This window comes from Solea solea, chromosome 11, assembly GCF_958295425.1.
Source record: "Solea solea chromosome 11, fSolSol10.1, whole genome shotgun sequence".
Lineage (NCBI taxonomy): Eukaryota > Metazoa > Chordata > Actinopteri > Pleuronectiformes > Soleidae > Solea > Solea solea.
Window position 1 is genome coordinate 20,002,174 of NC_081144.1, and position 27,920 is coordinate 20,030,093.

A 27,920-nucleotide genomic window follows, 5' to 3' on the forward strand; every position below is an offset into this window, starting at 1 on the left:
TTCCACAGACCCTGACAAACATTGATATTTAACATCGATCCCTCATAGATTATGTTGACTTTCCTTCCACTTCTGGATACTTGATTTGTTAAAATAGTTTTTGCCTCATACATAGTTAGTATATTGTATTATAATCTACAACATCTGTCTCAGGTAGAATATGCTTGACATAGTTTTCAGTGTCCATTACCCGTGACTGAAGATAGCTGTGTATATGAATATTGCATGACCATGCATCATCCAGTGAATTCTCCACGTGCAGCTTCACTCTTGAGTGAAGAGAATGAAAGGTCATCTCAGGTGTTTTTCTTTCCTTTGTTTTTTTACAAACAGGAAACGGGTGTTTCCCCAAAGCCAAAATGATCCTCAGCTCTTAATCATGAACTTGTTATCACTTGGACAGAATGGTAGAAGATGTTATTGCACCAGAACAAACGTGTATGGCTGCACGTTCTGTGTAAATTCCCAGTATTCAGTAATGGGCCATTAAGAAGATTACAGATAACATCTAAATTACTGTTCGTTAATGTGAGTAGACTGAAGTCAAATTAATGTGCATATCACTCTTTGCTGTGTCTGTCAACGTGGCCGGAAGGAGCTTCTGTGAAAGCATACACTGTGCAGTTTTCGCGTGGATATTGCAATTGGATTTTCTAGTGGGACCGACACGGACTGCATTCAACACCAGCAGCAGCAGCACACACCCCACAGCGCCGGTGATGCATCCCCGCGGCAAGGGCACGGACAACTCCTCGTCAGAGTCGTCTTTACTTTAGAATGGTGCAGAAATCTCTCAACGGCGGGGTTTACCCAACTCAGGCCGGAGAGAAGAAGCACAAAGTCGGCTTTATCGGACTGGACCCCGGCGCTCCGGAGTCCAGCAGGGACGGGGCGCTGCTCATTGCGGGTTCGGAAAGCACCAAGCGCAGCAGCATCCTCTGCAGACCGAGGTCCAGCATCTCCGCCGGGAGACCCAGACCGTCGAAGAAAAATGCCAGCTATAGGAAACTACAGAATTTCCTCTACAATGCGCTGGAGAGACCGCGCGGATGGGCGTTCATCTACCACGCTTATGTGTAAGTGATGACTGGCCTGAAACCAAAGTATGTTGATTCTGTCATGTATACACTGACTCATGCTGGTGGCGGGGCTGCTGTGGACTTTAATGATCGGGCTCAGGTGACGCAGTAAAGGGTTAAAGTGTTGTCATGTTGCCCAAAGTGCTGATTCCAGGAGGGCTGTCACTCCACCTGCATAACTCCTGCTCTAACCACACGCGTGTGCACATGTCATTTATCGCTGGTGTCTGCGATGACGTAGAACATTAGAACATTCCTTCAGTCCATGTCTGACTCCTGTTAGGAGTTCTGTTGCTGCAGCAGTCGGTTTCAGCACCGTGGACAGCTCCGCGCCGCATCACTACTTTAACTAATTAGCGTTGCAGTCCAGCTCTGTACAGTGATGTGTGTGTATGTGTGAAGATGTGTGTGTGTGTGTGTACAGATCGTGTTTCAAAACCATCGTTGAGAGGACATTTTGACGTAGTGTGGACATTTCATCATCACTTCGAAAAGGGTTTTTTTTCAGTGTTAGGACTAAAGGTTTTAGTGTTCGAGCTAGACGTGTAACTGAGATGGATGAGGTTAGTGTAAGTGGCTCGGGAATGGATTATGTCTATGAGTGTCCTCACAAGTACAGAGAGACAAGTGTGTGCACATGTCTGTAGTAGGCAGTGAGGACACATACTGAATCAAATCTATCTTTGTGAGAACATTTAAGATGATTCCTCACAGCTTTAAGGGGCTATTTGAGGGTGATTTCAGGGTTAGGGTTGCCACTTAGTGAAGCTAGGGAATGTATTATGTCCACTAGTGTCCTCACTAAGAATTGTGTGTGTGTGTGTGTGTGTGTGTGTGTGTAAAGGGAGTGTTTCACAGGCTAGACAGTCACATATTACTAATATGCCATTAGTAATTTGTAGTTTAAAGATAATCTGAGTGAGTGAGCGAGTGAGTGAGTGTTCATCAATGAAAGCAAACCACCGCCAACAACATACTTCTTACATATTAAAGGATTACTGCAGCAATTTAGTGGTGTGCTTTTATGAAATTAAACGAGTTGCAAGACACAATAAATATGACAACCAGGGGTTTGGGCTGCACTGATTATTTTTCTCAATTAATAAATTAGTTGTTTGGTCCATGTATTGGGACAAATTGGTGAAAAATGTCCAGACATCAAAAATATACTACTCAAATCTATTCATTGTATTCATTGAATTACTGATTCATGAATGTATACATTTGCTGGCATTTTTATCCATGTGTCCTACAGTCTTCATATTAAGTGAAGACAGTGTGTCAGCCATTTTCAAATAAGCTGTTGTTTCTCTGAAAGAAAAGATGGATGAAATGCTGTTGGTTGTTTGCCTTCCAGCCAGGCCTGAGTCCTTGCTGCTCAGTGACACTGCACGCTTGATAGTGAAGACTTGAAATGATCACAGCATTAAGGAATTCACTGTGCACAGCATATTGACTCCTGGGAGAAGAAGACTGGATGCCCAGCAGTATGCCTGTGCTGTAATGTGAAATGACACTCACACACTCACACACTCACACACAGGCCCTTTGGGTACCTTTTAAAATATTAACGTCACACTACAACAGCCTGCTAAAAACCCTCTCTTTGCCATTTATGTTGCTTTTTAGCAGATCGTCATTGACCATTGTCACTCTCAGGAGGTAGTGCTGTCCTAATTGCTGAATCTAGCGCAGGCAGTCGGGATATTTTTTTGTAGCACATTACAACATCTGAAGCCAAACTACTCCAGGCAACCTAGTTAGAGAGAGTTGCATGTGTGCTGCAGAATCCTCTGGAAGGCAACTTATATATCAGTGTAGACCAAAAAAGACGACGATTAGTGGGAGGTGAGCGAGCACATGATGATGATTGAAGTCACACTGAGTCATCAATGGTGATGGAAACTTCATCATTATATCTCATTTAGTCTGCAAATGCAGACAGTGGACAGAGAGACAAACTGACTGACAGACAGACAGACAGATGTGCAGTAGATATTGGTAGGTAGGTTGGTAGCTAGGTAGGTAGGTAGATAGATCCAAAAACTGGGGAATTCTTGCATTACAGCAGCTCAGTATTCAGCACTAATAAATTATAAGAAATACTATCTTAATTTAATTCCATACTTTTTGCCTTTTATCCAGCTGAATTACAAAAACTATCATGTGCTGACTTTAGTCATTCCTCTCCTTATCTCTGCTGCGCACGGCAGCATTTAGCAAACCAAATGACAAAGCTATCTTGCACTGAGGACGGCAGACAGCTTTGCTCGTGCTTAGCAGCAGCAGCAGCAATATTGCGTTTTGATTAGTTTCTTCTGGAAATGTAAGGTGGTTGTTTTGTTCCGCGCTCTCATTTGTAATGCATGTGTGAACGATCGATAGGTGTAACACGAGAGGACCTGTATCCAGACTATACTCTCTGCCATGTTGCCTCTCTGTCTCTGTCTCACCTGCTCTTCCTCTCTCTTGTTGTTGTGTGTCTGTCTGAGCTCATGGTCTTTCTCTCCCGTTAGTGCTGCCTCTGGACCAACATCAGTGGAAGGGAAAGAGACAGTGATCTCATGTTTTTTTTTGACTGTGTTGATTTTCAGTCAAGGATTTTTCTTCAGGATGTAAATCCTAAACTCACTCAGTGTTTTGAATTCTTATGAGTGAAATGAATTGTGAAAATGTGCAGCCAAGGCTTCACTGAACAGCCTGTTAGCTATAGCTTAGCATCCGATCTCCCCAAGCATTGGTATGTTCCACAGGTTTGGCTTCAACAGGAGCCTTATTACTGTGCATCCTCTTTCAGGACTGGCCTGAGAAAATGAAATGGCCTCTACATCTCTGTGATGACAACAATGTGCCACTTCTGCACCAAAGATAGAAAACAAACAACATCAATTGAAAAGACGAGGCCAAGCATAATTTAGAGGGCAATCAATCAGAAAATAAACAATTAAATCCTTCAGACTAAGTGACTGAGGATGTGTTCCAGCAGTGATCTTCTGCTGAGCTGGTCAGCTGAGGGTAGAAATAAGGCGAGGTTAGAGACTGATGTTTGCTGCCAAGCTGCTCGTCTGTGATTGAGTGGTCTGATTTTGGAGGAGAGGGGCCAAACTGTGACAAAGTGTTATTCTAGATGCTGAGTCCTGTAGCTGGGTCTCAGGCAGAAATGGAACGTGTCCCACTAATAGTTTGATATTTATTTACGTTGTAATCAAGAGATGAAACTATAGAGCCCTGTCCCAAAAAGCACTCTTGCTCAATTATTCGTACATGCATAGAAAGAGCAGCTAGAACCAAACTCATGCAAGAATTCTGAAAAAAGGAAGGATTACTGAACAGGTCTACTGGGCCCAGGGGCCCTGAAGCTCAAGCCTCTGTGGTACTATTACCTGAAGCCCTGAAGACACATAACATTGTTTATGTTATGTGATAAGTCTTAATGGGTCCCCTCAATCATATACTATAGTTTATGTTATTCACTCCTTATATCTGAAAGGGGGCCCTCATCCATATACAGTGGTTATTATGGGATGTCCTTATAGGACCCCTTAGGCTGTGTTATACACACATGATGTCTTGACGGGGCCCTCTGGAAAATAATAAAGGTCAAGTTATGTGACATGTCTTATAGGGTCCCTCAATCTTCTTCTTTTGCAGATTATAACAAACAGAGTTCTGTGCTCATTCGTCTCCTTCCCAAGCATCAGAGAACTACAGAAGCCTACACATATCAGAAAAAATGTCGTTCTTCTCCAATGATGTAATAAGGTTCTACTTCAAAACATGAAGTGCACTGTCAGACTGGTTTATGTGTGTTGTAGGAACATGGTGGTGCAAGATACTTGGATGATTGGATAAAGTGTTGTAGGATACTGGAAAAGTTTCTCCTGGATTTACTGTCAGACCACTGAGACTGAGAGATCACTGACCAGGCACTGTGGATCAGTGATAACTGTCACACAAACATCTAATATGTATGTTAACAGTATATTACAGAATATTTGCTGATAGGGGTGTCAAACAGATTTGGTACATTTGGTTTCTTGGTTCATTTGATCAGAATGAATGACTCTTGAATATTTTTGTTCAGAGACATGAAGAGTAAACCATCTGGCTGCTGTCGTTATCTTTTTGGCTCTGAGGGAACACAATGACAGCTGGTTGCTTGTGTAACAGTATCATTTGTGCTTTTATTTATGGAGTGGAAGATGATCGTCCGCCTCAAACATTTCCCACAGGACCCACAGAGACGACTCGGCAGTGGTGGCACTTGGTCGTCACAGGCACTATTTGCTTAGTAAAAATCCTCTCTTCCTTATTTGCTATCTCTCTCTGGCTTGATCGCAGTCTAATTTTAGCGTGATGGGTTTGTGTGGAGAGGCAATGTTGTGCTGAACGGGGTAAATCAATGTTTTTTTATCTGCAGCTCAGGAGGAAAACGTAGGCTTTTCTGCCTCCAACAACAGCCCCATCAAGCTGACTGATGAACTGTTACGTTGCCTTTGGTCTGGACCTTCTTGGCAACAGGTGGATTTGTGTCAACCTAGAAGCAGTAACTCAGAAGAGGTGGTGTCACAGCTGAAGCCTGTGGTCATGTGTGTGTGTGTTTGTTGTTGAGCATGAGGGATCAGAAAGTTACAGCTGTAGGAAATTGGCGTCCCATGACATTTCCTCCAGATACTTTTAAAATGTTTTCCGAACTTCATTAAACAGTTTTTTTTTTGTTTTGGTCATATTTAAGGGTATATGGACATGTTAGTGTTACACTGATTATATATTCATGTGTTTTGAGGGCTACACGCATATTTATGAATATAAACTAAACATGTCTTGTTGACTCACTTTCAATTAGGCAGCAAATGTGAGTGTTTGCCAACAACATTTCTTGAATGTAATGCCGTTTTTCCACTACATGGTCCCACCAACCGCTCGACTCTCGGTTTGGTTTGTGTTTCCATTACAATATAGTACCTCCTCAATGTGGGCGGGGCCATCACAGCACGGCTGCATGAAACTGCCGTGACCGGAGCACAGACTCCGTCTGACACAGTCACTGAACTGAAATACAGTGACAGGGTTTGTGATGCAGCTTATTGCTCGCGATCACCGGCTTTCAGCAGTGCTGTCGCTTAATACACCAGACTCCTCTGTTAAATGTTGAGATTTTAGACATTTCCTTTGCTAAATGTTGAAGATTAACACATGTTTCAGATTTTTAAGTCTTTTTAACAAATCTACAGTTTGACATTTTTCATTCTTGTGTCCGAGTGTCTTCCAGTGACGACACTCTCTGACCCATCAGTGGCCGGCAGTTTGACGACGTCACGCACAGTAGCACAGTAGCAGGTAGCAAAAAAGTATCAGGTACTAGGTACTATCGCTAATGAAAAAGCAAAAAAGCCGTGCCAAAGCAAGTCGAGTCGTGCTGGGACCATGAAGTGGAAAAGTGCCTCTTCAGCACATAGTTTGACTAATTTATAGACTGCTGTCAGTGACTCAGTCCTCAGTTACTCATGAAAATAATGTTTATTCATGTTTTTGAGAGCTTGACAAGTTCTTTGCCTTCTTTCTTTCTCCCTGACCTCGTACATATTTGAAACCGTTTTCCTCACAAACCTTCTCAAAAAGACCAATGCTGCTCTGTGTGTCTGCAGACTGTGGTGGAGAGGTTTGAATGAATCACTGGTAGCTTCACTCGGCTCATTTAAAGAAGAGGATAGTGAGTAGCCGTGGACTGCTTCAGGAGGCAGGTTCTGTCCCCCTGTCCTTTATCAGCATGTGTCCTCATTAGTAGGTGCTGATGAGCTTGGCAAGGTGAAGTCAAGAAAGTGAGTGTCCAGTTAGACTGCAGCCAGCTGGCTTCTTTCTCCACATCACGTATTTACATAGTATTTGAGTAAAACAATAGATCTGCTTCACTGTGATTTTAAAGCCTCACATAGAAAAATTGCTTCCATATTAGCACATCAAATACATTTTCTAACAACACATAGAATGAAGTTGTGATGAAGTTGGGTTACGGTTGTTTCTCGTCTCCATATAAAGAGTTTGGGACACACTGATGTAAAACAGTTATTTCAGTGAATTTGTTGAGTATCTGAAAACTGGTTATAGGTGTCATATTTGAATCACCTTATTTAGGTTAATACACATTGTGCTGTATTGTAAGTTAGTTAAAAAGTGTGTTAAAATGCAAGCAGCAGAATGTGTACGAAGTATCTGTTAGTTTGTAGAAATACCAACAAAGTGAGACTTCCTTGTGTTTGTTTGGTCTTGGAAATAAAGTCAAAGTGAGCGCTCTTACCGCTGTTCGTACTATCTTCTGAATCAGGTTAAAAATGTGTGTTTTTTTTCTCTGGTGACACGGGAGACAGCGTCCTTTGTAGTTCATGTTGCTTTTAATGTTTTCTACTACACTTCAGCCTTGGAAATTATTTTTCTGTGAGTACCTGCCTGTATTTTTTGTTAAACATTGTAAGAAAACGTGTTAAGTCACTACTCAGAGTGTAGTACTAGCTAAGCTAGTTTGTTTTGTATGCTAATTAGCTCATTTGGGTTTTCTCGGTAATTTTGCTCTTTTACAAAACAAAGTCAACCAAAAGGTCATGTGTACGACAGTTACCCCAGTAAAAGCAAGAAAAGTCAAGCGTAATGTGAATTTTTTCGATGGACTTCGATGTTAGCTGACTGTCAAGCACTGCATAAATTCACGCGCTGCAAGGGCAGCACACATATATTTTCTTATGAAGAGTTGATACCAATTATATATCAATTTTAGGATTAATCTTACATATATTCTCATATTAACTCCGCTCCATCCCTATTCTATTACCTACAGCTCCTTAATCCCTTCCCTGTAGTCCCTGTAGTATGTGCTTGCTTGTTTAAAGCACGTTCTTTGGTGGCTAACTGATTTGATGATGTGGAGACAACCTCTTCTTGACAGGACTTGAGGAACTGATGAAATGACACGTCACTGTGACAACTTTCGAACTTTTTTTGACTGGCTGACCTCAATAGGCCTCATGGATACACGTTCAGTGGAAAAAGTGTCTTGAAAAAAGAAAGCCAGGTTGTTTTCCTGAACTTGGGAAAAGCAGGAACCCATATATGTACTGTATATGATTGAATTGCCTTACAACATCCAAATCTGTTCAATATTTAACACCACATTTTTTTTTTTTTTTTACAGCATCAGTGATTGTTAGGACATCAAATGGGTGATAAAAGGAGGAAGGACAGCAATTTGTGCTTTTATAGCTGGCCTGTCAAGTAAAATAACAGATTAGTGAGGTAGAATAGAGGGAAAGTAAACTTTGCTCAGATTTATACACTTTTACTTTAAATGGACAAAATCTATACTGAGTGTAATTCCTGTTTCTCAGTACAGGAAGAGCCTCCTTTTACCAGGCAATCCTCAACCACTGTAGTCATTCGTGATGTAAATCAAATGACAAAGCACATATATATGTGTGTGTATATATATATATATGAGCATGTCAAATAAAATACAGAATTAAGAACCTATTATGCTTATTGTTGGCAGTTTGTATTCCTTTGACAAAGAAGAGTATAGGATATCATAAAAAAACAGCTCGTCCATGGAGTGTTTTTTGGAGCATCGGTGCCCACCATTGATCTCTGCCGCCTCATTCTGACTGGCTAACATCCAGCGGCCACTGCCAAGTGTTTTAACCCGATCACAATGAAACTGCAGCAGCAGAAAAAGGGGAAATCAGATGAACATCAGCTGAGAATTTACCATAGAATGTCCTCATAATCCGTCAAATTTTTTTTTAATATCAATTTACTTTTGTGTACAGTGTGTTTGTCAATGCAGATTTCAAAACTCACATTTTCTTAAATGAACTAAAACTGATTATCTAATGATCGACTAATCCTCCCTCAGCTTCTACAGTTCATCTGTATTCATTTTTGCTTGTATGTGTTATGTAGTAGTATTGGTGCTATTTTTGACATCGCTAGTGTAATGTGAGCTTTAAAGTGTAACACCTGATCCTTAGGAGATACGGGATTACAGTATCCTCATCTGTGTCCTGGTATTGAGTTTCTCCAGGCACTCTCCATTAGCCCTGTGCTGGATTCCTTCCATAAATCCTGAGGTTGGACCCTGTTGTGACTCCTGTGTGTCGTCCTCCAGCCATAAAAGTGTTCACCACATGGTCACCGCTAGAGGAGGTGTGGCTACAGAAATGATTTTGAATGGGACCCCTTTTACTTTATGTTTTATTAAGATTATTTACGTTTAAATGCCTTAAAGGTGCTAGTTATAGCTGACATGTTAGTAAGGACAATCAGAACTTTTTGTACTCTACATTCGTCAAACTTTATGCATATTTGGGTCCTCAACGTTTTGTCATTTTTGTGAAGGTACCCCAGAAAAGCTTAAAGTCTGACAGTCAATGACAATTGACCAGTCAATATATTTTAGTGCTATTAAATTGGCCTGAATGATTATAAAAAAAAACATTTAAAATATGCCCTCTCATGAAAGCTAAGATGAACAGTGTTCCGTTTTTCTTGATCTTGACACAGACAGTAACAGCCAGTGTTACCTGTGGCTCTTTGAAGCTGGTTGATGGCAAAGTCAGCTCATGTTTCTCTGCACTTAGGTTATTTGACTTTTTTCATGTACATTTGTGTGCAGCCAAGTCCAGATTTGGTTTTCTATATGAGAATGAATGCTTGAATTTGATTCACTCAATACATTCAAGGAAAGTTGTTGTTCAGATTAACATTCCCCTCACCTAATGTTACCTGCTCTCCTGCCTTCAGTAATTTATGTACTGATTCACCCATTTACTCATTTATTTTAACTGCACTGCTGCTGCTGCTGCTGCTGCTAATGCAGTTTGGCTTGCTTCCACTGATGAAGGCACCACCCAGGGTCTGCAGCTGTAATTACTTATTCTGTCCCCAACTGTACCCACTTACACTACACTCATATGTTGCCAGAGGTCAGTGTTTTATCCAGATGTGTCTGGGGAAAAACACTCATAATTATATATACTCTTATAGTTCTCCCGTTCTTGAAATTATAAAGGTGTAATTATGAAACGCAAGACCAGCGGCTATCTGTATTACTGTAATGCTCATGGTGTTTGCCAACTGTTCATGGTCCACTGTGAATGCACTATTTCTGCCAATAGGTACATTTGTTGAAGTGTATAATTGCTTTAATATGAATATTGTTTGGCTTTGGTAGCCTTAGAACAAGCCTTTGATATGTATTTTAGGGCAAGAGCCTTGCTTTACAGAGGCTGCCATCTTGTGTCACTTGTTGCTATCTGCAGTCTCACCATTAGATGTCACTAATTCTTACACAATTAAACGTTAACACAGCAAATGCCCAAAATTTGATTTCATAGATGCTACTTTTATTGTTTTTTCAGTCTAGAGTTATGAATCAAGTGACTTCCTAAAACAGGATCCATCAAATGACACATGTTCAAGGAAAAAAAAAAATAATGTCTTCTTCACCCTGTCATATTTCTTCCAGATTCCTTTTGGTCTTCTCATGTCTTATACTCTCAGTGTTTGCCACCATCAAAGAGTTCAAAAATAGCTCAGAGAGTGCCTTGTACATCCTGGTGAGTATCTTCTTTGATGCGTATATATGCATATATTGTATGTCACAGATTTCACGCCATCATCTTACTTCATTCAACAGGAAATTGTGACCATTGTGGTGTTTGGGGTGGAGTACATTGTCAGGATATGGGCTGCTGGCTGCTGCTGTCGATACAGAGGATGGAGTGGGAGGTTAAAATTTGCCAGAAAGCCTTTCTGTGTCATAGGTGAGAAAAAAAATTTGTGTGTGTGGACACAAGTCCTTTTTTAAAAAAAAAAAAAGCTGGGGGGTAATTTTCTGCTTTTGTCCAAAGGTGGAGGGAAACTTGACCTGTAATTATAAAAACATCTCTCTCATTGTCCCGTTTCTTCACTCTGATTTGATCACATAGTCTTTGCTGCATCACAGCATGTGCAGCATGTGACTGTGTGTTGCTTCTCTCTGCAGACATCATGGTGCTGATTGCCTCAGTATCCGTCCTGGCAGCCGGATCTCAGGGGAATGTTTTTGCCACCTCTGCCATCAGGAGTTTGAGATTCCTGCAGATCCTGCGCATGCTGCGCATGGACCGCCGTGGAGGGACCTGGAAGCTGCTCGGTTCTGTAGTTTATGCCCACAGCAAGGTGACCCTGATGTGATTTTATCTGTTGGTTCTCTAGGAGTGGACGTTTCAATGTCAATCGATTTAGATTAACTTTGATATGAAAAAATGTCAACCAGATGTCCCACTGTATGAAGCAGCTGGCTGTTTTGATCCTCCAGCACCAATAGTTTTAGTTTATTATTCCAAAACTATCATACGGTGGAGCTGAGAGAAATGAAATACTTCACAGATTCCCTGTTCTTCACACTGTCACAGAGGGCGTGAATCACACACATTCAATATTAGTACAGAATCACAGATTCACAGTGGTGACATCATCCCTGTGTGCAGCACTGCAGATGAATTACTCTGCTCTCTTATGTTTGTTGCATTGTTTTTCTCTGTAGGAGCTCATCACGGCGTGGTACATTGGCTTCCTGTGCTTGATCCTGGCCTCATTCCTGGTCTACTCTGTGGAAAAGGAGTTAAATGATGAGTTTGAGACCTATGCTGATGCTCTTTGGTGGGGACTGGTAAGACTCTTTAAAGAAGTCTACAGTATCCTCAGTAATGAGATATACTAAATAAAAAACATTGATTTTATTCCAGTTTCCCTCTGCCCCCCACCCCCATTGTGCAGCATATCTCATTAATAGTGACCATGGTCTCTCTTTTCACTAGATCACTCTCACCACCATTGGTTATGGTGATAAGGTTCCAAAGACCTGGTATGGACGCCTGCTGGCAGCCACATTCAGCATGATCGGCGTAGCCTTCTTTGCACTTCCTGCTGTAAGTATGAGTTCACGTCATCAGTTGTTTTTTAAATCCACACTTTTAGATTGAGTTTTTGTCCATCATGGTGTTATGGGCCCAGTACAGTATGTAATATTTAGAAGGTCTTATTGGACATTAGTGGCAGTTGCTGGTCTTTGAAACAGAGGAAGCTAATTTCAGGCTGTTATTTCTACATAAACTCTTATGAAAATTCTGCAAATGAACAACTAGAACAAGGAAATGCAATAATTATGTAAAACTGAAAAGCTATAACGGTGTTTTTATTTACAGTCTATATGTACAAATGAGACACGTTCTCCCCGTGTGTGCGTGGGTTTTCTTCCAGGTAAATTGGACACTCTAAATTGACGGTAGGTGTGAGAGTGAGAGTGAATGGTTGACTGGTTGTTTGTCTCTATATGTGGCCCTGTGATGGACTGGTGAACTGTCCAGGGTGTACCTCGCCTATCACCCTATGTTAGCTGAGATTGGCACAGCATCCCATGTGACCCTCATGTGGAGGATAAAGTGGTAGAAAATGGATGGATGGACGTACAAATGAAAATGGGCTATATTGCAGAGCAAATAACACACAGGACTGAGGCAGAAAAATCTCTGCAATGCTGTCAATCAAAAACTGGTTCGCCGCATTTGTCCAATCACTGTCGAGCTCACTGCAGTGAAAAAAACCTATAGCTTTCTACACAAACAAAGATTTACTGCTTTATTTGTTACAATCAGCAATGAGATGTTCCTCTAGACTTGACCTTTAAATGCGAACTGACATCATTGCTCTGCACAACAAAGTCTGTATTAATTTCTGTGACATTTCTAAAGATGTCATGTTTCTGTTCTGTTGCCACCGCTCATACTAACTGCTCAGTTTTTTATTTATTATCTTTAGCTTCAAACCACCATAAAAGAAAGTGCATTATATCGTGGTCTCTGATTCATGGTTGAGAGTGGCACATTCATACTGATTTGATTACCAGAGAATCCTCTCAGGTCTACAAAGCATTGCAGCATCTTTCAGCTCATTGTTATGGTTTTGCTGTCCACACATTCTCTGTTTCAGCTCAGTCTCACCGGCCCTTTACCCACAGTAAACTACCAGCCACTCCCTTTAAGTAGATCTTCTTCTGACAATCTGAATACAGATTATACCTGTTTATGATGTTATTACAGCTGAAATGAAATATCTATGTATAAGGATATACAGTGTAACTTTATAGACTCTGCTATATCAACCACCTAAAATATATAATTAGTCTTTTATGATCCTACTTTAGTCACTTAGAAAGAAAAGCACTCTAATTGTGCCATTCTGTTGCATTATTTCTGTCCACTGTGGTACTAAGCTAAAAGCTTCTTCTGAATCAACAGGAACTCTGCCCTTTTCCCGCTTGGCGCTCAGAGAAAGCTCTCAGCTTATGGTGTTGTGACTCCAGTCAGTGATGTGTCGAGCATGAGTTCAGCATTTCACTTGATATGTGAACATGTCAGACTCGGCAGTTAAGCTTGGAAAAGGCATGAAAAATCTGGACTTTTGCTGTGTCTGCAGTCAGTTAACTAGGTGAATTTTTGCCACACTTATTGTTTTTAATGGGCATGGAGGAAACATCAAAACATAATGTCTATTTGCTGGAAGCTTAATGCAGGCGTTTGAAAATCTGTGATGTTATCACTCGTTTCCTTGGGCTCTAAAAGGCATTGGAGAGGAGGATGCTTGCTGCTGCTGCACTTCTAGCTCCTGGCCAGAAGAGGTCAACTTAAATCACTAATAGTTTCAGGGGCTCTCTGCTGCCCTCTGCTGCTGACTCTCACTCTGACTCTGTACAGGGCATCCTTGGCTCTGGCTTTGCCCTGAAAGTCCAGGAGCAGCACAGGCAAAAACATTTTGAGAAGAGACGAACCCCTGCAGCAAACCTCATTCAGGTAAACTGCGTGATATCATCAGTGCATAAAGAGGATGTCTGCTTTTAGGCTCTGGACAAAAAAACTAAAAAAATATTTTAATATATATATATATATGTATATTTTCATCCAGGCTGCTTGGAGGTTTTATGCTACCAACCTTTCCCGAACAGATCTGCTGAGCACATGGGATTTTTATGAGGAGACTGTAGCAATTCCAATGTACAGGTAAGTCATAAAACTGGCTGAATAATACAATATGTTACTCAGCATTTCCAGGAAATTCAACTGTTTTACTGTATCATATTCTGCCTTTTGTCTGCAAAGTGTGAGAAATACCCCCCCCTCACTTCTCTCTTAACTTAATTGTTGAATCAGATATGACTATAATATACAGAGTCACATGACAAAATGGTGTGGCTTTTCACTTTCTGCTTATAAGTGTAATTGTGGATAAGGCTGGAGTATTGGCAGTGACATTAAAACCTCTCTGAGAAGCTGTTTGATGGCTACTTTAAAATGAACCACTTATTTTTCTGTACGCCTGAGTGAATCAGCAAATAAGACACCATCTTTGGCTTTCACAATGCAGATTTCTGCCATCTATGTGTCAGGAAGAAGAACAAGAAGAATAAGATCACTGTATGCTCCATTTGGAAATGTCTCCATGGTCACTTTCAGTCCACAGTAATTTGAGATGAAAAGGTGATGACCAGAAGAACAGATAACTGCCAAACGAAATGGAATTAGCTGTTAAAGTACCCAGCAGCGAGCATTAACCTTTTAACACCGAGGTTTGACAGAATAATAAAATGCTTTCTGTCTTTCCTCAGACTTATTCCACCCCTGAATCAGCTGGACCTGCTGAGGAATCTGAAGGGCAAGTCATTCAGGTAAACATATGACGGGCAGTGTTATGACTCACAATGACAACACTGCCTGGAAAGTCATGATGAAGTCATAATAAGTGCATAATGCGTCAACATTGAAGCAATAATCTTGAAATAAAAATGATAGATTTGAAAAAAGAAAGTAATGACCCTGTATTAACCTTATTAATAAGTCTGTGGGCTACAACATTCTTGAACATTAAGGAAAATGTAAAAAAGTGATGACTGAAACCAATGAAAAGTAGGTCAACGTTGTTATGTTTCCAGAAATCTGGCTTGAATTTAATGTAGTTGCTAAATGTTACTTGGTAGGCAAGACACGGAACTGCTTATTGCATCTTTATGATGAGCTGTAATTATAATTTGCTGTGATAAATATTTGGGCCACATGGTGTATTAGTGGTTAGCACTGTTGCCTTGCAGCAAGAAGACGCAGGTTTGTGACCCGGTCCGAATAAGTGCCTTTCTGCATGGAGCTTGCATCTTCTCCCCAGGTTCTCCAGTTTCCCGTCACAGTCCAAAAACATACTGAGGATAATTTGACACACTTGACCATAGATGTGAGTGTGAGAGCGAATGGTGTTTTTTGTTTTTTTGTTTTTTTTGTTTTGTAAACTGCCTAACTGTCCAGGGTGTAGCAGACCTTTTGCCCTATGACAGCTGGTGAATGAATGAATGAATGTATATTAAATTCTTATATTCAACTATGTACAATGTGAAAGAAGTAACCAACCCACAGAGAATTATCAGCTTTAAAGTGTCATACATGTTTTCACAGTTTTTAGCATTTAAACTCTGGTGAATGAATGCTATATGTTTATGACCAAACATTATGCAGGCGAAATTAGCATTTGGCTGCTAATCCTATTGTATTGTATTGTATTGTATTGTATTGTATTGGCAGCTAAGTGTATTGTATCAGTGCACTTAGCTGCCTTAGAGCTAAATGTATATACACTGGTGTCTGTGGAGACGAAAGCTAAAGGAAAATTATTGTCAGACTCATTGAGTGGACGCTTAATTTCAAATGAATGTTTTTGATTTCTTTGTGTCATGCTGAATGTGTAAATTACCTTCTATTAGAAGATGACATGAAAGAGTAAAGGATGTGTATTGATTGAGAAAATAACATTCATGTATTTTTTATTTTTTTTTAAACATGGAATTCTGATAATAGAGAAAGTCCTTAGAATTTTTTTTTCTTCCTCTCTCACTGAGTTCTTCCTGTCAAAATGTTAATATAAACTTTCGGAGCATTTCGCTGTCATCTGCTTCAACAAGCACAGCAGTCGTACAAATGTGAATGCATAACCATGAGCAAAAAATATGGTAAAAAATAGTGAAAATATTTCAAATATATTCAAAGCTTCTTTCAAAGGCTCATTGTTTAAAGAAATAATTTTAATTTCACGTTTAATCCTCGCCCTTTTCTCTCTCCTGCTTGCGTCCTCACTCCTAATCCAGCTTAACCACAGAAGCATAGAGCGGTGCTGATTATGGCACTGCATATAGCACATGGCTGATTTACACTGTGTAACTGTATATGTCTTTTCTCTTCATAGGAAAGAGTCTCAGATAGACATCTCTCCCAGGTCTGTGATCCCATCAGTTTTATCTCTCTTCACCTCCCTCTGGCTTCTCTGCTGTTAGCTGCTGCTAAGGCACTCTTCTTGGGGGAGTGTGTGTACACTATATCTGTGTGTGTGTGTGTGCGTGCGTGTGTGGTGTATGTAGACGTGGCTGTGTGTGAATATGCCTCCTTCAAGAAGGGTCTTGCTGCATCCACTCACAAGGTGCTCAAAGATCACCTCACTCTGGCCTCACTCCTGACTGGCAGCTTTATGAAATATTCACCAATAAGCTGTTCCATACAACTCTATCTCTCAGTGTCACCTCAGGGAAAAAAAAATGTTTTTTGAGGAGTTTCGCTTGTTTTTGACATAAGAAACAAGTGTTATTATTGACAATGCAGTAACACTTTATTGCAACTTAGCCGTTTGTAATGCATTTGCATTTTTTGGTGTTTAACTGCAATTCAGAGATATTTAAATTCATGATCCAAACCTGGCGTAGGCATTCAACTATTTATGAATTATTATTGCAAATGAGTTATAAACTATAGTTATAATAAAGTGTTACTTGTGTCACAATATGGCACACACTGCTGTATGTGTGAATGTATCCACTGCTACTCTATCTTTTCTGTGTCTCCTCTACTGCCCACCACTCCAGTAGTGAACATGCACACAAAGACAGACTTTGCGGGTGCTGTCCGAGAGCTATTAGGTATAGTTGCTGCAAAGATACTAACAACTGCACTGCAAGTCTATGTGTCTCCTATCATTCCTACCTCTGTTCCTTTTCTTCTTTAAACAGAAGTACAGTAAAGGTAGAGGAAACACACGATAAGGACATTTTGTTGCTCAGTGGATTATAAAATCGGATTAATTTACATTTTACAAGGGATTAAATTTCCATCATTCAGCTTCATCCACACATGAAAGGCTTTAAATGCTTAAACACAGCGCCAATATACCCACACCTTTGCCTTTCACTCAGATAAATGTCAGATATACATGTTTGTTTACCTTCCTGTCACAGATGATTTATGATTTTTGTTCCGTAATGTCTGCAGTTGATTTGCTTGCTGCCTTTTTTGCCCAAACAGCCCACATAAACCTCTGTTCAGCAGGTGCATATTGCAGAGTCTCTAACAACACATTTCTTTGACTAATTCCTGTGTATCAGACTGATGGTGAATTATTTTGCATGATTTGTGTTCACTTTTTGCTCAGAGTGAGACCATAAGCTCTTCCTTTCGACACACGCAGTGTCATTGTGCTTCCAATGCATGCTGGCTTGTAGCTTCCTGCTGCTTGCCTGAACCACTGAATGCTCCTATGTTCGTATGTGGACATGGCTCCTTCTGCTGTAGGACATTGCTCATTTTGCATTTCTGCCAAGGTAAGAATTATCAATACATTAGTGCTGAATTTAACAATCTTAAAACAACAAAACAGTAGGATAAACACGTTTAGTTAAGTTTATTATTTCCTCTTACAATTGCTAATATATTGAATGTAATAATAAATAGAAAAACATTTCCCTAATAACATTTGCCCTCATTACTTGCTGTGTGTAGTCGTAAGGCCAGCATAAAGGACAAGATGTTTCTCAGTCCTTCCAAGGCTCCCATGATGAAGGGAAAGACCCAGTCTCCAGGGGCAGAGGAGGGCGCTGAGGCCAGTCCCAGCAAGGTTGACAAGAGCTGGAGCTTCACCGAGAAGAACCGAGGGCCAAAACAGGGCTTCAAGGGCCGCGGTGGCCCCTTACGGCAAAACTCAGAGGGTGAGGCAACTCCACAGCATCAGCAGAGTACTAGCAAGTGTCAGGGAGGGCTGTGATTATAGACTATATCAGGGGTCACCAACCTTTTTGAGACCTAGAGCTACCTAAAGGGTAGAGAATAATATGTAGGGCTACTATATTAACATTGTATGCAATTTACCATTTAAATGATGAATATTATGCATTCAATTGCATACACATTAATTCCAGTGCTTACTCCTAATGATTATCACAATTTTTATAAACAATATCAAGGACATTTTACTCAGTGATCATATGGATACATGCAAATGAAGTGAAATGAGCCCGCGGGCACCTCGTTGGCTGCTCACAGGCTACAAGGTGCCCGTGGGCACCACGTTGGTGACCACTGGACTATATGAAAGAATTTTTTTTTTTTAACCAGAAATTCACAGACAATTTGCAACCAGGCGAGTATTTGACAATACTACCTGTCAAACACAATGGTGTCACTATTTTCATCATTAACTCATCATTGTGAGCTTATTCTCCCATATATGTCCATTCAAACTAAGTTGTTTTTGTAATCAGTGGAGTCATGTCCATTTCTTATAAACGGACTATGGCTGTGACAACATGAGTGCATGTGTTTTTAGCGCAAATAGATTAGAGAGTTCATATTAAGTATAAACATTTCCATCCATCATTCAAACCATGAAGCAATAAACTCAGCATAGGAATGTGCACTGCTGTTTAGGCAGCATTTAAAATTGTAGCAATACACGAACACTCTGTATGCTAAAAGGAAGGAATAGTACAAGTTAACACATGAAGAGATTGGTCTTCGACCCTGGGCTTTAGCTCTCCCCACAACCCTTAAAGGATAAGTATTATAGATAATGGATGGATTAGCTTTTACTTTGGGCAGAAATGAGTGTGACATTTAAATCCCAGGGAAAATGCCAGTGCACACGTCTTACTTACTTTCCACTGTTATGAACTGATGTGAGAACACACACTGCAGCTCCGTGTCAGTTAAAGACTTGTCATCTTCGTGGTTGTTGTATAACTACATATGTGTAGTTTTAGAAGGAGGGTGTTGATGGCATTTATTTAATTGCAAGCCTCGTTAAGATGCACTAACTGTGCAAAATGTGCAGAAACTGTCATGCAGGTAAAGTTTGTCCTGCACGTTTTTAAACCAACATATTCCGGGGGACACAGGACGGGACTGTTGGTTTGAACATTGGTGTCCAAATGTTATTTATTCCTTGATCTATACATCATCCAGGCCACTGTATCACAATCGACTAATATATTTATCTCCTTCATCGTTCATTTGCGTTTTTGTTAGTCAAGTTGAACCAGTTCACATGAGCTGTTTCTCTTCCTCCGCTTCATGGCATGTTAAAGTGCTGATTGAAATGCGGGACGAAGACTTTGGACTGAAGAGTTCTTCAGGTTAGACAAGTCATCACGACATGTCTTCAATAAATATACAATACTATGTAATGTTTAGTATATGTTAACTACAAGAGAAGAGAGACCAGCCTTTTCAAACATGAAGTAGAAACCATTCAGTCCATAAGTTCCCATGTTTGGAATTGATTTGTCCGCCATTGTCATCCTGATAGAATCCATAACAAATCTTTTCCCATGTCTCTCCTCTTCCTCTCTTTGCAGCAATTGAAGGTTTAATAAGTAAGACATTGGGTTGATATTTTGCTGGTTGGCTACTATGAAAAAGAAATCACAAGACAAATCACCTTCACGAGTCTGAGAATCATGCATGCTAAAATCTGCTGACTGAGATATGTTCACTTGACATGAACCCTTTTTTATTTGGATCGTGGTGTGTGTGTGTGTTACCTGTCATGATTGCCAAAGGTTCTGAACCTTTGGCAATCATGGCTGAAAACAAGTGTGTAATGACTTAGGTATTCATACCTGGATAATTGATGTCATTGCAGGTAGAAGTTAATCCTGGGTTCAAGTCAAGTGCTGCCAAGATAATCTGAAATTACCCAGAGACAAAATTTCCCAAACCCTTGCTTTACGTTGCATGAAGAGACCTCACTTTCCCTACCAGATGCTCGTCTGATATCAGATTAACAGTGATTAGACCTTGACACCTTTGCCTGGATGCTCAGTGCTTCAAAATCTGGCTGAACATGTCAGCAAGGATACTAATCTACACTGTAATTGGTGGTGGGAAGAGAGTACTTTACTTTAACTACATTAAAAGGTTTCAGTAAAGCTTTATTCCATCAGCACTATCCTTCAATTCTGCACCCAGTCTTTTTTTCTGTTGTTTCTCGATGCTCGCTCACTTCACCCACAGAACTGGCAAAACAGTCTTGACACTAACGCGTGGTGGTTGAATTTTGCACCTTCAAAGCTTAAAGTAACAGCTCCGCTTTGCTTCTGATGTTGCTGCTGCTGGACATGTTGGAAGTGGTTGGAGTATTCTTGAAGAATGTCCTTGTCCTTGCTTTGTAGAGGCGAGTCTCCCAGGAGAGGAAATCGGTGATGATAAGAGCTGCCACTGTGAGTTTCTCACTCAAGAATTACCTCCAGGATTGAAGGTTGCAATAAGGACAATCTGGTAAGTGTTTGCTTTAATGTGCCATGCTGCGGTGTCAGAAGGTTTGGGGTTAATGTTTTAATCACCATTCCAATCTGTGATAGTTATTTACTTTTACTTATGGTGACTGGTCGACATATATTTATTTTGTTTCATTTTCAGGTGACAAAGACTTTTGTCATTTATTGTGTACTTTCTAATTAACAAATCTGTCAAAGTTTGCACAATTATTTTCACTGGGTTAATGAACAGATGGAGTTATCTTTTGAATTCAAGTTAAGGTTAAATAGGAAGTGGTCCTTGAGTTTGAATTAAATAATAATAATTACCATTTTACAATGAAAACAATTGTCATTATCCACTGGGTCAAATTCTTTAAATGCACCTTTTCTTTAGATGAGACTTCCATTTTCACAGTAGGAGAGACAATTGTGAAGTCCTAAATGGAAACACTGTTGCACGCCGTCTGTGTCTTTCCGCAGTGTCATGAAGTTCCTGGTGTTTAAGAGGAGGTTCAAAGAGAGCTTACGGCCTTATGACGTCATGGATGTGATAGAGCAGTACTCTGCAGGTCACCTGGATATGCTGTCTCGCATAAAGAACCTGCAGTCCAGGCAAGTACATGTTTGCTATAAAGTGTGTTTGAGTTTTTATTAAACCAGAGCCACACTGAGATATTTTAAAATCAAACTAAATGACATTGTTATTTCACTGTGAACCTAAAATATTTGGGCAGGATATGGAGGCCACAAAGACATGTTTTCTTTAAGAGTTATGACCTTTGTGCAGTAATTAGTATAACTGCACTACATATTATTTTATGTGTAATGTTTGTGGTGTCACTGGATACACACATGTTGTGACACATGTCATTGATTTGCCTGTTTCATTTGCTTAACCACATGTGCTGTATTCAGACCTAAGTTTAAAATCTGTAGCCTTTAAATATGAATGACATAGCATTGATGTGTAATTCACAATGTTTTCTATATTAGTTCCCCTTCTCACAAATGAGTTCCAGGTCACCTGAAGGTCAAGCAAACATGTTGGGATAAATATATTCCAACAGTGAAATACATACACCTCATCCACAACGCAACGTCAGACTCACTGTATGTTTTGAATGGGTGGAATATATTGAGACTTGTTCTCCCTAGCTGATGTGATTCCCATGTTGCTTCATTTTGTGTTGCACTCATATCGTCTCTGTGTGCCTTGCCAGGGTAGATATGATTGTGGGGCCCCCTCCCCCATCAACACCTCGCCATAAGAAGTCCACTGAAGGCCCTAGGTTAGGTTAATAGACTGCACCTTTAGAATGACCATTTTACCAGCATTATGATACTTTATACCACAGATCAGATATGAAAGAGGTTACATGCTGCCTTATTATTTTCTTATTGATGGGACCCCATTTGAGTTCATGCCAGGTGACCTGCTTCATCGAGCTGAAGGAAATGTGACACATGAAATCATTGTTTACCCTTTAACACCGAGCATTTCGCACAGACGACACGTTTGCAAAATTGCACTTTGCGTGAATTACATGACGGTTTCTGAAAGCTGAGAAGTTGCACATCAAAGACGACGTGTGGTTATTGCGGTAATTTCACTCGCGCTGTTGCTGGAAGCCACCAAATCAGCGTCTTTGTATTTGTCTTGTCCTTGTTGGAAAAACACCTGTACATACTCTGACCAAAAATATTTGTTTTTGCTCTCATTTTTCATGAGCTTAACTCACAGATCTAAAACATTTTCTATACACACAGAATCACCATTTCTCTCAAATCTGTAAATCTGTGTTAGTGAGCACTTCTCCTTTGCTGAGACAATCCATCCCACCTCACAGGTGTGGCATATCAAGATGCTGATTAGACAGCATCCTTGCATCCTGTGCAATATTCATGCGCATATCAAGCATCTTGATATGCCAGAGAAATGGTGATGTTGTTTATATAGAAAGTGTTTAAGATCTTTGAGTTCAGCTCATGAGAAATGGGAGCAAAAACAAAAGTGTTGGGTTTGATATGATTTATATCCTTCATTTTTAAATTAATATACTATTATAAAATGCACTAAATTGTAAATAACTGCCAGATATTGAAAGTTATTCTGGAAAAATGGGTAAAGGCACTTACTCACAGGACATTTTCTGGCCCTTTTATGGTTAAAATAAGCAAAGGAGCCCTGGCGGACATTTTGAGGCTTAGGTTTTAAAGGGTTAAATACTAAATATAAATCGATAAACTGTTTGATGTACAACATTTTCTGGATGTTGTCCCTTTTACTACAACTCTTTATAACAAGGTCAAAAAAGCTTTCTCGCTGAATGCTAATGAGCCATGTCATATGGCCTCACTCAACAGGGGTTTGTTAGTGCTAGATGCTTGTTGTCACACTGGAAAGACATAGTGAGACCCCCTCCCTGTATGATGTAATGGAAATGAAGCATGATGCACAACAAAAGCATGCCAAGTGATGCATTTTGACCTGAGACAAAAATGACCCCTGTGTTCACCTCTTTGTTTTCATTGAAGCCCGTCTAATATCATAAAGCATGCATCCACACTGTCCTCCTGAAATCAATACTTCCAGTGTCATTCATTCATTCAGCCATCCATCCATCCATCCATTCATTCATTCATTCAGAAAACATTTACTTGATAAATATCATTCACTTGACTGCTCCATTTGCTCATTTCCCCATGTAAAAGTAATTCACATAGTGGCATCATGGACTTCTTAAGTTAAAGAAAAGACAAAGTTTGTTTCAGACCAGAATGTTTTGGGTCTTTTTTAATATCAAATTCTCAAATTCTAGAGTCGACCAAATAGTTGGCAAAGGTCCTAAAGCTGAAGGAGAAGCAGAGGACCTAAGCATGATGGGACGTCTGGTCAAAGTGGAGAAACAGGTAGGAATTCTTCGCCCTGCGCCGTAAAAAGTTGTACAAGTTGTATCCCGTATAAAGATTTTTTTTCCTGCCTCTATTTGGTCTTTGTGAACAGAAATGATGTAACATAATTTTTTCCATCTTTTTGTTTTGAGCAGTAGAATTCACTTCTGAAACTTTCAGGCGCTTGCTTTACTAGTGCAACCTTACTGTCGCCTATGTCTCTTTTGTGATAAAATAAATCACTTGCAGCTTGGGAATGTCACTGGCTGACACAAGATCTAAACACCACCACTATACTGAGAAACACAGAGAGAGTCATGTGGAGCTCAAAAGCTTAATTGGCATTGTGATGTGACATTCATTTACAGTATATGTAAATGTTACATGCTATGTTTCAAGTCAAGGTGTTTATTTTGGACTGTCATTGTGTTTCTTATTTTCCCTGCAGGTGGTCAGTATGGACAGGAAACTCGATTTCCTAGTCAGTGTGTATCTGCAGCGTATGGGCATCCCTCGTTCTGAAACAGAGGCCTTTTTGAACTCCCGAGAGCCGTATCCAGCCCCGCCTTACCGCAGCCCGGAGGAAAGTAAGGTAGAGAAAGAGGGAAAAGAGGAGGTGAAGGAGGAAAAAGAGGTGAAGACATGCTCACCTGCAGATATCCCCTGCTCTGATGTGTCATTTGAAAAGAAAGATCCTTTACTGGGTCTGTCCATGGCTAAGTCAGTGGGTACTCCCTCTGGGAGCAACAGCCGCCCCTCTACCTCTTGGCAGCACCAGCTGCAGCATCCCCTCAGCCAGCCTGCATGGAACAGCAGCGTGGCCAACACCCCTTCACCAGTCGGTGGCAGCGGTGAGCACTCGCCATCGCTGTTCCGCCTTCCTCCTCCTCCGGTTCACGACTATTCTTCCTCTGGCCTTGGTGGCAAGAGCAGAGAGAGCGGGTCTCAGAGCAGGAGGCGCCACAGGAGGCACAGGTGTCAGCAGGATGCCACCGCTGTGGAGAGCGACACGTCTCTCTCCATTCCATCTGTTGACCACGAGGAGCTGGAGCGTTCTTTCAGCGGCTTCAGCATCTCCCAGGCCAAGGAGGATTTCTTTGGGCCTTCATTCTTTGGAGTTTCAGGTACAGGAGCAGGGACTGAAGCTGGACCTGGACCTTCACTCTGTGCCAGAGTCAGGCCGTTCATAGCAGAAGGTGAATCAGACACAGACTCTGACCTCTATGCGCCTTCACCTCTGTCCTTCACTGGAGATGTCTCCTGTGGAGAGAGGGGTTGGCCAGGATTGAAATAAATTTGTGGTGAAAGAGATGAGCGCTTCAGTTGCCAACAAGAGACCTATCATGAGACTGAGTAGCCAAATGACTGATTGTTAAAGCTGGGGATGCAGTTTCAGACAGTTGGTGACAGTGAATTGTTGTGTTTAGCTGTTATTATCGGAGATGGTAAAAAAAAAAAAAAATGATGTTCTTATAATTAAAACATCACAAACATTTTATGTTTGTGATGTTACACTTTCCAAGCAATGCATAATTACAGTTACATTCTATTTGCATTGCATTCTTTTCCTTACTTTTTTTTTTGTTCTTGATGACAGACACATCTGTGGGAGTCTGATGATGTATGGCACGTGAAAGGAAACGAGAACATAACTTTGCTTTCTTTGTGTGGTGAGTGCACTTGAGCATATCTTCTGTTAAACACTGACCACTTTAACTTTGAAACAGTGGCAGTTAGTAAAGCAAGATTGTTAGTCTTATCATGTGGTTAGCATAGTGTCTTGATAACTTCTATACCTTTGAATGACTTAAGGTGTTATGATGCCAAAAAACTTTAGCTATGATAATTAATTAGATTCTTGCAGTGTAAAAAAAGAAAGAATTTGCTTGCTTTTCAGCATCATTAATTCAGCCTGGTGTTTACTAAATACGTGAGATAAACTCCCCTCAAAGTATTGCAGATACTTCCCTATTAATAAAGCAGTGAACGTCCTGCATGGCATGTTAAATGGATTCGAGAACTGTGTTCAGCAGGCAACAAAAACCAAACAGTGGCAAAAATCAACACAAAACTCCAGTTTTTATTCTGTACAGTCAAACAAAGTAGTGAATAAAAGATAAACATAAAAATCAGCATGCATGACTGGTTTCAAGCTACATTGTGTTCATTTTTTTAGAAAACTTTGCTTGAATTCCAATCATGTGAGGGCAGCCTGAGCTTGTTCATTTCCAATGTTCTTTTCTGGTAAACCATGTCGAGGCAGATGTTTATGCCACATACTATAAGTATGGACATTAGCTCATATGTTTTATATTGTTTTGCACAATGAACAGTGCTGGTTTTAGACTCAGTAAATCATTATGAGAAATAAAGGCATTTTGGCTGCAATGCATATGTTGAGCCTTTAGATTCAGTCAGTTCTGCACTAAATGAGGAAATGCAATAAGAATCAAGAAAGGCAACCAAGAGCCGTCCTTTACAAACATCAACATGGCCTTATTTTTCACACCAAAAATCCATTGTTTTATAAGTAACAACATGAGCAATCTAATTCTTAATTTTATTCTTAACATTTCATGTACTATTTCAGGTGTTAAGCACTGGTGGACTGATGTCCTCAGAGCTGATGTTGGTAGTTACTAATGTAGCCACCGAAGGTTAAAATCATGGGATTTACATGTGAAACACAACAGTATATATAAAAAAAAAAAAAAAAACAGATTCAGCATTTTCAAATTAACACTGAAATATGGACATGATAATGGAAAGGAAACATCAATACATATTTTTCAGAAAAGAGGTAATCAAACCTGCTGACGGGGGTCTGTTTGCTCCGACATGAAACGGCACCATCATGTAACTGCACCGTTTTCCTCTTCAATAATAAAACTTTGTACATCACTGAACAGCATTCCTTTGGTACGCTCTCTCTCTCTCTCTATGGCTCTGTCATTTATGCAATGCTGAGATGCCCCGTGACTGTTATTAGCCTTGTGGTGTAATGATGGCCATGTAGCACTAGATGGCAATCAAGAACTTCATTTGGAAAAAGTGCTTCTAAATAGATAGATAGATAGATAGATAGATAGATAGATAGATAGATAGATAGATAGCCTGCAACACACTACATTATCTTCATAGAGGTGAGAGAAAACAGGAAAGAAAGGAAGCCAGAGCGTGTGTACATTATATTAACATTATTAGATGCGAGGCTCACTGAGGTTACACTTGTTTTTATTCATGGCGTATAGCGCTCCATAACTGATCTATAAAGCATTATAAACCATTGATTAAAGGGCCATTATGTAAACTTTGTTTAACTCTGGCCATTGGGTTTGAAAATGGATACCGCAATCCAACTTAAAAACAATGGGTCGTATTGTTCTCGCCTCCCCAGTTTCAAAGAGCTTGTGGGTTGCCAGATGCCAGTGTTTGAAAGACAGAAGCACTATAAAAACAGAGCTGCAGTTATACCAGGTCTGGTTAGCTGAGGCTCATTGGTATTCGTCTTCAGATTTCTCTCCACTTTCAGCCGTCTACTTTTTTCAAACGCATTGTCAATGCAGATGTTTTTCTTTTTCTCATGTTTGATAGTGTTGCACATTTGGACCCACAGCTTCAGCTCGCTGAGTTCAACTCACCCCTTTGGCAGCTCAGGTGTTGAAATGCTACAAGCTGCATTACATGGTTGGACGCTGGTGAGTGGAACAACAGCTCAAAAAAACAAAACAGAGTTTGCGGGCCATAAGTCAAAATTAAAAGTATTATACTGGAATATACTGGCAGTATCTTTATCAGTGTTTCATTTCCTTATTACTCTTGCCTTTGCAGCTAGAAGACCTGGGTTTGTGACCCGGTCGGAACAAGGGCCTTTATGCATGGAGTTTGCATGTTCTCCCCATGTGTGCGTGGGTTTTCTCCAGGTTCTCCGGTTTCCTCCCACAGACCAAAAACATGCAATATGGGGATTAGGTAAATTGGACACTCTAAATTGACTGTAGGTGTGAATGTGAGTGAATGGTTGTTTGTCTCTGTGATGGACTGGTGAACTGTCCAGGGTGTGACCCCGCCTATCACCCTATGTCAACTGAGATTGGCACAGCTTCCCCCGTGACCCTAACTGAGGATGAAGCGGTAGAAGATGGATGGACATTTGCTTATTTTCAGATGCACCTTTAACTATTGAGACAATGGTAAGGGTTAACCCAAAAGTTGTACCTGAAAATCTCTCAACAAGGTCTAAGAACCTTGCTAAATAAATTAGTGAGAATGGTCAGTGATAATGGGCAATCAAAGGACCAATT

General features: G+C 40.4%; 1 protein-coding gene across 18 annotated transcripts; it reads left to right on the plus strand.

The window, feature by feature from the left end:
- The first annotated feature begins 473 nt into the window (after positions 1–473).
- On the plus strand, positions 474–27,311 carry LOC131468742 (potassium voltage-gated channel subfamily KQT member 2-like). Of its 18 annotated transcripts, XR_009241736.1 has the most exons (20): positions 474–1,076; positions 10,594–10,684; positions 10,765–10,891; positions 11,113–11,288; positions 11,656–11,781; positions 11,930–12,040; positions 13,865–13,960; positions 14,073–14,167; positions 14,773–14,832; positions 16,392–16,421; positions 17,062–17,115; positions 17,972–18,177; positions 19,822–19,839; positions 20,638–20,743; positions 21,205–21,336; positions 21,945–22,013; positions 23,544–23,634; positions 24,065–24,812; positions 25,214–25,286; positions 27,211–27,311. XR_009241736.1 is itself a non-coding variant. In XM_058643294.1 (19 exons), the coding sequence occupies exons 1-19, from the start codon at positions 778–780 to the stop codon at positions 25,231–25,233; spliced, it is 2,655 nt and encodes an 884-aa protein (XP_058499277.1). In that variant the 5' UTR covers positions 474–777; the 3' UTR covers positions 25,234–26,527. The 18 variants fall into 18 exon arrangements, 16 of the variants coding, with proteins under 16 accessions (XP_058499277.1, XP_058499284.1, XP_058499271.1 ...); XM_058643294.1 differs by lacking the exon at positions 27,211–27,311 and having other exon boundaries at positions 25,214–26,527; XR_009241735.1 differs by having other exon boundaries at positions 475–1,076; positions 24,065–25,286.
- The last annotated feature ends 609 nt before the right edge of the window (positions 27,312–27,920 follow it).